The sequence below is a fragment of the Cydia strobilella genome, chromosome 15 (assembly GCF_947568885.1).
Source record: "Cydia strobilella chromosome 15, ilCydStro3.1, whole genome shotgun sequence".
Taxonomy (NCBI): domain Eukaryota; kingdom Metazoa; phylum Arthropoda; class Insecta; order Lepidoptera; family Tortricidae; genus Cydia; species Cydia strobilella.
In genome coordinates this window covers 4,385,632-4,395,933 of record NC_086055.1, presented here as the reverse complement: position 1 = coordinate 4,395,933, position 10,302 = coordinate 4,385,632, and the positions used below count along the sequence as shown (strand labels likewise).

Here is a 10,302-nt window from a genome sequence, read left to right as displayed (position 1 = left end):
AATAATCAGTTATGATCTCTGTTTAAACAGAGATCATAATTGATTTGACAGTTGCGGTGATAATAGCCATAACAAAAGTCATCGAGGGGAATGTGCAAGCCATGGAAGGTAATAGAAAAAGGGGGCAACCGAAAACAGGAGCCGAAATATAGGAGTCGAACGAAAGCAAACCAATGCTGAATAAATGCGACTTCGGGCATAAAGAAGTGGCTACAGATAAAGAGATGTTTGGTTTTGATGAAGCGAATACTCGGGAAGCAGTAACAATAATGGGCAGACGTTTGCAGTTGCCCATCGTGACCCTAATTAGTGTAAAGAATAAAGAAATATGCATTGAGTTTTCTAAGTTTTCTAACGAAAAAGAGTAAAGCCAAGACGGCTTTACTCTTAAGAGTACATTACAAGAAAAAAATATCTAATAAGTTTTTATTTTTATTTATTAAAGGTGTTACACCATAAATCGTCTGCAATAGATGCAAAGGCCAATGATGATGAAAAATTAAATAAATCGCAGAGTTCCGTGTGTCTTAACTGCTAAGCCAGAAATGGCTTGTTTACAGCCAGAGTTCGGAATAATTGTACTACATAGGTATGTTATAATATTACACACATGTTATATTAAAGTTATTTCTCTTATAAATAAGTCCACTATTCGACAAAATTATTTGTTAGGCTTGCGTGTTTCCCGTATCCCTGTTGCTTCTCCGATTTCGAACCTAGAATCCAGTTTCCTCTACCATTTCGCAACAGTGTGACGGTATCATCTACTATTTGGTTTCGCGACTGGTATATATATATCATCTTTTGTGAGGCCATGACGGACGTCATCTCTAGTGACGTAGTTATGTCTGCATTTCTAAGGTTTCCCTTTGCACAAGTCCCGTCAAACCAGACATTTGTTTCCCACGTAACTTACTGGTTGATATTTCGTCTCAGTGTCCTCATAAGCTATGTTTAGGTAAGTGACCCACAGGCGCGTTGTTTACTTCGAATCATCCTGGTTACATAAAGGTCGTAAAGTCAATATGATATTGAGCTACGAGTGCTACGACGTTCGGTCGATATTGTCTGACCGCAATTAGTCAGGCGTGTCACTACGTGACGCACAATATTTAACCGAGTTACTGAGTTACGTGACAGGGTTGTTAGTTTGCTACATTTGCTACGAATAGAAATGTATAACAATTAACAAGCTCCTAAATATTAATGATGTCGTACTAGGAAATGAAACATAATGCGATGGTTTAATTTTATTAATCAATATTATCTGTAGACATGGTTGATGATAAGTTACAGTACAGTTTTGAATGATTCACGGTTAGTTTCACTAGACTTATATTGACCGGGATATGGACCGTGATTACCTTTTGTATAATATCGGGAGCTCGAAAACAATACAAAAGGTAATCACGGTCCATATCACGGTCCATATCCCGGGCAAAATAAGTATGGTTGATGATGTATGTGTGAAGACAACATTAAAAGTATTTTATTACGATAATTGTCATTCAGTCATGCTCGAAGTGCTCGACCTTAACAAAAGATTCATCATATATATTAGTACTTAGAGGGTCTTCGTGTAGCGGTTCAGTATCCTCGTTTTGAATAACCTGATACGCAGCTTCAGGGAGATCTGACGAAGTTGATGGTGTCAGCCTTGGTGAAAAAGAAACGTTCTTATTGCATAGTTTATCGCAAATATCCGTTTCTTCGGTTAAACGATTCAATAGACCTTTCCGTAAAACGGAGTGTATCAAGCTTTCGGCATACAGAGCCTGGATGCTATTCATTTTTTCTAACTTTTTGGCAACTGATATAGCAAAGCCTTCGAACTCAGTAATTTCTTTCCTTTTCAATGCCTCTGTGCACACTTTCATTAACTTTATTTGAGTATCAGTGACAACTGCTTTTCTCTTTAATACTTTTCGTGATTGAATAGACTCCTGAAACAAACACAATTTTATTAAGTACTAATTTATTTACAATAAAACAATGGAATCTTATCGAGAATGGGAGAAACGCAGTGAACGGAAATAAAACATGGAAGCATTCTGTCCGCTCAATTATAGCCCAACGTAAACTACCCAAAGGTGGGCGGTACTTACAAACTACCCAATTGGCAACCTCAGTTCGACCGAGATGACAGTCAGTGACGGCGGATGACTAAATCGGTTTATAAAAACCGTTCGGTTCGGTGTCTGAAATAAATATACTCATTCATTCATTCAAAAACATTTGCCAAGCCAGGCCAAGGGGTTCAAGAGATATCACAGTTTAAAGATTTCTAAATAAATGTGGGTTTTTAAGCTTGCTTAAAATTTAGCATCGTGGGCTCCCCTGTAATTAACATTGTTAAATTATTTCGTTAAAAGCGTATTATTAAAATAATGACAACGGAGGACTATATGGGGACAGTGTGAGAGAAGAAAAAAAAATCGCAACAACTAAAAATATATATAACAATTAAATTTTGCACCCGTAAGTTATACTTAACCTCTTAGGTAAAATCTACAAAAGAGCTTAATTTACAAACAGGAGTCAGAGATAGCGAAAAAGTTGAAGGGAAAAAGAGCTGGGTGCACTAAACTTCATAAACGATTTCTGACACTTCTCCTTACTCAAATCGGCGGATTTTTTAAAAATTTAATATTCTTGCATTATTCCCTTCAAAATAAAATAAAAATCGTACGCGCTCGAGTAAGTCAAGGTCGCGATTTTTTTTGCAACTTTGTGACCCTGACAATCGCCTACGGATCGCTAAAATCGTCAGATTATTGAAATGGGCACTATTTAACAAGTAATTAATCCACCATATCTTAATCTGACGCGCTCGAGTATTTCAAGGTGGCGATTTTTAGGGTTCCGAACCCAAAGGGTAAAAACGGGATCCTATTACTAAGACTCCGCTGTATGTCTGTCCGTCTGTCACCAGGCTGTATCTCATGAACCGTGATAGCTAGACAGTTGAAATTTTCACAGATGATGTATTTCTGTTGCCGCTATAACAACAAATACTAAAAACATTTTAAACTTTCGCGGTTTGAACACGTATTAAAATGCACTTTTCGTGGGGTAGTCACACAAATCTCTGTTTTGACATTTTGCTGGGACGTCAGTTAGCCGCGACCACGACCAGTGAAACCTCTGTCGAAACGTCGGTAAATAAAGGTAACAAAATAAATTCGCGATAGACCCGTTTGTAAATGTGATTTAAATACTAAAAAGTCTAAAAACAGAATAAAATAAATATTTAAGGGAGGCTCACATACAACAAACGTGATTTTTTCCCGTTTTTGCGTAATGGTACGGAACCCTTCATGCGCGAGTCAGACTCGCACTTGGCCGGATTTTTTTTTACTATTCTGACGGGCTGTCCTTGACTCCCTGCTCGGTGTCAAGGACGCATACTTGGTGGAGGTACTCAACAGGATGCAAGGTATCATCCCCCATATCTTAATCTGACGCGCTCGAGTGACTCCAAAAATCCCCTCTTGGGCTCCCCGACCATTAGCTGTGTACATTAGTGTAAAAAAGATGACTATTATTTCGTTTACCAGTTGATTAAAGGCTCTGTAAACGTATCGCCATCCCTATACCAAGCACAGGTACGCTCGTGCAAGGAATACTGCTCCCACCTATGGGACGGTTCTGCCAAATATCAGCTGGCGGCCCTGGACTCGATAGAGCGCCGGGCTCATAGACTCTTTGGCGATGACCCATCTGTCAAGTCAAGGATACAGAGCCTTGAGCATCGCCGTCGAGTCGCTTGCCTATCGGTGTTCTATTGGATACATTTCGGGGAGTGCGCACAGGAACTACACGACCTGATCCCACCTCCCCTTTCCATCATCGGACATCCAGGCGCGGGGAATTCGCTCCCCGTCACCCGTTCGTGGTCCACATTCCATTCGTTCGGACGAAACGTTTTGCCTCCTCCTTTTTGGTACGGACGGCTAAGGAATGGAATGCGCTCCCGTCATCTGTATTCCCTGATCAATATGACCTCGGTCTCTTTAAAACAAGAGTGAATAGGCTGTTACTGAACCGGTGAGCTCCATCTTAGGCCCTGTCTTCACTTTCCATCAGGTGTGACTAGGGCCAATCGCCGATCAGTTTATATAAAAAAAACGTCTTATTTAAATGTAGGAGTAAATGTGTATGTGTGCTAATTGTCCCGAGAATTTGAACGTAATGTTCTCAAACGCCGCTTCCATGTTTTATTCCATTCCGTTGACTGGAGAACCGCGATTATGCCAATTCAAAATTTCAATCAACCCACACAATGTATAGGTATTTATTGCACGGGTCAGACTTGTCAAATTCTATCAGACGCTCATTTATCAGGTTTAAAATAAGTTGTATAACTTACATTGCTTTCCTCTGGCGACGAGATGTCAGCAAGAGATGGCGGTGATGCGATTCTCGTAGGCTGTTGTAAAAACTTGGCAGGCTGGTCTGGCGGCTCATTTTCCTCCTCCTTGTTATCATCCTCTTGACCTTTAGTAAAATAAAGTAGGTCATAGTACCACAGGTTCGTTTTATACACTATGCTGCCTCCACTATTCTGCGCTTCTGTAACTTTTTTTATCTCTTTCCGGAAGGATCCTCTCAAGTTTTGAATCTTTTTCGTCACGAACTCGCGATTCGCCGAAGAAAATCCTATTTTCTTGCAATAATCCACCAGTTCATCATACGCCACGTTTCTGATATGGCGATTGCCATAGTCTTTGCATTTAACTTTCCATAGACATGGATTTTTCCGGAATAAGCGGATGAATTCCGTAACGGCTTCTGTGCTCCAAACCGCCATGTTTTTAGCGGGGTACGATGCGATGCGCGTCTCTAACTGACGGGTCGGCGTCGCAGACTGGACTGGCTGGCGCCAGCCGCGCGCCACGCCGCCGCGTTTGTCTACACACCGCTTTAGTGTGCGAGCAGCACAACGCTATATGTATACGTGCATAGTGCTATCTCGTTTACATACCGGAGCTCGCGCGGAGATGCATTTTACTTTGTCAGCCCGATCCCAATTTAGCCCATTGAAATCGTACTCAAAAAGGGGGGTTGCCTTGCATGAAATCGGGCAGTTCTGTTTTTATTGTTTTTATGTTCTATGTGATGAAGTGGTTATGGCAAATCCGAGTTTTCGACCTCGGAAACCCGACGGGTCATTGTAAAATATTTGAAAAACCTCTAAATTTTCCGACTTTTTTTAGTTTCTGCCAATTTTTACCAACAAGGAATTATTTTACGGCAAATGTCACTAATATGAACACTTTAAAGAAGACTATATTCTTAACAAAGTAAGTTAAAGTGAGAAGGCGATAAATCGAATATGTCTATATTTTCCAACTGTCTGTAGTTCCACTGTCCGTCTGTCTGTCACCAGGCTGTATCTCATGAACCGTGATAGTTAGACAGTTAAAATTTTCACAGATGATGTTTTTTTTTTTTTATGAAATAGGAGGCAAACGAGCAGACGGATCACCTGATGGAAAGCGATTACCGCCGCCCATGGACACCCGCAACACCAGAGGGGTTGTAAGTGTAGTCTGTTGCCGCTATAACAACAAATACTAAAAAGTACGGAACCCTCGGTGGGCGAGTCCGACTCGCACTTGTCCGGTTTTTTTCTATCAAGCATCTTACTTCAGCAACTTTGCGGCACTGTTTACAATACAGTTATTTTTGAAGATTCACTATCCATATCGTGCTTCCAGTTAGGTTTGCATTAGATACACAAACAGGCACCGATAAAGCACGTGACAGTAGTAGAAATGATGTAATTACAGTAAGACAGTTACCAGTGTTACCACGTATCATGACGTGTTGATCTGATGAAAGTGCATTTCACATTAGCATTCGATTAGTATTCCATAGTTCAGGTCTGGCAGTCACTGCCGTAAAAAAAATGGTTCTACGGTTATTTTTTAAATTAAAACTGGGCCGTGATCGAGACGGAACAAAAAACTCTGTGTAGTCTGTGATCATCAATTTTACATTATAACTTTTAAGTTCCTTCAATGCACATATAGCAAAATTGTGCATTAGGTATATGAATTTAAAGCCAGTTATAATGTAACTACTTATACTCTAGTCTAAACTCTAACCCGCCATGCAACCAAATTGTAAGAAATCTGAATACTTTTTGACAATTTGACATAGTGAGTCAGTTTCCAGGGAGCAGAGACCATCACGTACATATTTAAGATGGCAAACGCCGCCAACTAGCCGTAAGCCTTTCTTAATCCACTCCCAGTAAACGCTATATCGCCTATCTTTTGGCATGATGCCATTATTCCCAATCTACGTAAACAGCTTGGTATTCATAATAAAATAGGATCGGGCCATCCATTTCAGTCCATGATTACAGACAACTAAATCAAAGATACTGGCGGTTTTTAAGGGGCTACATAAAGTACCTATATACGTTTATTAAAAAAAGGGATCTTGGAGAAAACTACGAGTTTTTGAAGAGAGCAATCCTCAAGCTCTAGATTATTTTTTAATAATTTCCAGTAACTGTAATGCCATGCGATGATGCGATCAATAAACAAAAAACCGGCCAAGTGCGAGTCGGACTCGCGCACCGAGGGTTCCGTACTTTTTAGTATTTGTTGTTATAGCGGTAACAGAAATACATCATCTGTGAAAATTTCAACTGTCTAGCAGGCTAGCTATCACGGTTCATGAGATACAACCCGATAAAAGGCTGATATGATGATGTACGATGATAATGCAATATTTCATAGGTCCACCCGCCATCCTGACGTCAGAATGGAGGGTGGAACTTTTTTGCTAAATATCTCGTTTTATTAGGGAGAGGTACACGGGTTTTTTTAAAGGTACACAGAAGGTACAATGCGTTTATAAATATTTCGTTTTAAATCGCTGAGGTTCACCCGCCGTCCTGACGCTCACCAGCCCCTCTAGCCTATCGCTATCGGTCCCGATAGGCGTGACCTCGGGTCACTGGGAATATTCCGCAGTTGATAATTGACAGGTGACGTTTACGGTATAATGACCTCTATTAGGTGACTGCAGCGTACAGTGCACAATGGTAATCCGTTGTTTTTTGCTAGATTCGTGATCGGCGATGATTTCGGAGAAAGTTTTTATTACATGATGGGGATCAAATTGGTAACACTTAAGGTCCTCTGTCGTTGGCCTTCGTTGGATCCGTAATGAAAGCTTCACCTTACATATATAAACAGTGCATATATTTTATGTGAAAAGACATTCAGAAAACATCGAGGAGATTCAGACAGTTACATGTCGGAGCATTTAGCTACTCCCAAGTTCCCAACTGTGTTGTCATATTATAGTTTCTCAAAGCTTAAGCATGAGTAGCTGTCCTTGACAGTAAGCCCTCCGAGGCATTGGCCGACCAGCCGTACTTGTAGCAGACAGACAATGGAGTGACGAATGGCGTCCGGCCCGAAAATAGTCTCGGAGAACGCGCGGCTTGTCGTGGACGACAATTCCACGGGGTCCCTTTGTTTAACATAATTATAGAAAGTCATAATGTAATGATTGTCAGATCATCATTAGTCACAACTCTGAAACCAAGGTTGTCCTATAGATAGGTAGGTTAGGTTAGGTTTGTTTTATGGCAATCCTAAAAAGTTACCCGTTTCTGAGAAAAAACAAATTATGATCGCGTATATATATATATATATCTTTACTTGAAAAATAATTATAGTGTATAACTAGCCTTATGAACCGATTTTTGCATGTACAACCAGCCTTAAAGTTTGTAGTCTATGATTGTTCATTATTTTAGTATGTGGGTATTTTTGCACTTTGTAATTTTTCCTCAGTCACCCGTTGACCACGAACGCTGTAAAGAGTTCGAAACGTCGGGATGTATTATAAATTCAATATACGCGATATAATCCGTTTTCATAGTTTTATTTCAAATTATGACGAATGAAAATGCGGACAAACAATACATTATGATTATGACTTAAAACTTTATCGGAAACAATGAGACCCCAACTCCACACTTATACTGTGACAGTAGCAAAACGTGATGAAAACATATTCGAGGTGGAAAAAGGCGCTCGCCGTATAAGCGTTTACAGAGTCTTTTGAAAGCCTGCTGTTATAGGTGTGATAGGCTAGTTTCCAAATCTACAAAACTTCTACAGATGATGTAATCCAGGGGGTTTATTTCTAACGCCTTTCACCAGACTGACGAAGGTAGAAAGGTAGATATATGGAGAAGGTTTGACTTCTTACAGGCATGTGGATGTCGACTCAGCATTGCATTTAAAATATATAAATTGTTTGACAAATGTAAAGGTACATAATTGCGAAATTAACCCTCGCCTATCTGACTGGCGAAATTGCGCCTTAGGCACAAGTGTCTCTACTAGCTCTATCCTTACTTTAATCAGAGAATTCGAATTTAAAGTATGTATTAAATGGTCCTGTAAAAAAAAATAACAATATGTAACAAATAGACTAAGTTTACTTAAGGAATAAAGGTTTATAATAATAATAATAATTAAATGGTCTCACTGATGCCCTGATTGACCTCACTTGCTATATGGCTGTGTTTATAAATAGTCATAATATTCCACTATTTACGTAGCCCAGTCTTTAATGACGGATACCGGTGGATTCTGGTTATCATTGACATTGCTGACGTCATCTCCTTATATACAAGCCAATAAAATTATATCCCAGCCATTATGTTTATCTAATGTTTACGAGCCGTTATGATATTGCACAGATCGACGCATCAGACATTTATTGGTGATAATGATAACATAATTCCAGATATATTAGTCACGGTGATTGGTTTACGTCCCTTGGTTTATTCGTATTCTAAACGCTTTGCCATAATATATTTCATATATATTTGGTTGTTCACAGCATCATATTATACAGACAAAGTGACCAAATAAATATGTCGCAACATATCCTTATTCCTATGGTAAGACAGGTGTGGTTCAATTTTTGCCTACATTGACTGCCACTATTCGAATTCAGAACCTCCTTTTGGAATTTTGAAGTAAGTTAAAAAGGTAAGATAAAATATTTGGCAAAACGTCACATGCTTTCAAAAGATATGTGTGAGTCAAACGTGTGCAAACCGTACAAGCAAAATTTTAGGTACATAATGTTTTATTACAAGATATGTTATTAATTTATTATTTTACGACAAGTTTGCCTCTTTACATAAAAAAATATCGCTGTCGGCATTTTTTTTTTCTATGCTTATATAGTTCCGATATCAATAACACAAAGGTAAGAGTCTAACAGGAAAACTGTTTATCATTATTTTAACCTACCTACTGTAATTCTATGCGCAAATGTATATCAAAATAATTATAGGCACCAGGCCCGAAATTACGCAGCTTTTGTAATAACTTAATCACATTGAAATTATGTAATTTTGGCATGAATGTAAGTAGTGTAACTATAAGCATAGAAATATTTGGGTTAATGTGACCTTTCCACTCACCAGTGAAAAATAGAGACTCGTACTTATCATATTTTATCTGTACCTAAGTTTCTTGTCATATTACTATTTACCTACCTAAATAAAATTACTTTACACAGTCGGGTTTTTATTTTTATCTGTATGCCAGTAAAGCTTTAAACAAGTAAGATTGACACATATTGAATTACGCAACAGCTCAATCACACTAAAATTATCACATTAAAAGTACATATTTAAATAACTGTATCGTGTATGGTTACTTCTCGTTAAAGTTAGATTAACAGAACCATTTAAGACGGCTACGTCATAACATAATATTTGAGAATATTTCAATAATGGCCGTAATGATGTAAAGAGGGCAATGGTTATCGTAGATTGACAAATATTGTCAGAACATTTATGACGATATTATGTTGTAAAACTTGTAACATTTTTTAGGTATATAACTATATTAACTATCTATATAGAATAGTTTTCAACGTAGTGTGCACAGAACATACATAACAACTCTTTATTGCATAACTCGAAACAGTACAAGAAAATGAGGGTAAAGATAAAGCAATGGGCAATTTAAAAAAAAAACGAGCTTCTCAAGACTAACTTTTGGCTATTCGATTTCAAGCAAACATGATCATTTACATACTATGCTTGTCATCTTGTACTATAAGGTATTATTGTGTTTCGATATATCTTGGGCCATTGGCCAAGCCGACTGATTTAAAAGATGTTACTCGTCAAAAATCTGCAGGGATTGCAAAAAAAGCAGCCATAATCAAACAAATCGAAATTTCAAATGTCAATCAACTGAAAGATGAAGAGAAAGTGGACGGAGGGTGTTTTACTAGTAGTAG

At 38.5% G+C, this 10,302-nt stretch overlaps 1 protein-coding gene across 1 annotated transcript; it reads right to left on the bottom strand.

Moving 5' to 3' along the window:
- Window positions 1-1,397: 1,397 nt before the first annotated feature.
- Window positions 1,398-4,852, bottom strand: LOC134747811 (uncharacterized). The gene is made up of 2 exons (XM_063682448.1): window positions 4,370-4,852; window positions 1,398-1,943 (listed from the first exon to the last, which is right to left on the bottom strand). The coding sequence occupies exons 1-2, from the start codon at window positions 4,808-4,810 to the stop codon at window positions 1,509-1,511; spliced, it is 876 nt and encodes a 291-aa protein (XP_063538518.1). The 5' UTR covers window positions 4,811-4,852; the 3' UTR covers window positions 1,398-1,508.
- Between the last annotated feature and the right edge of the window lie 5,450 nt (window positions 4,853-10,302).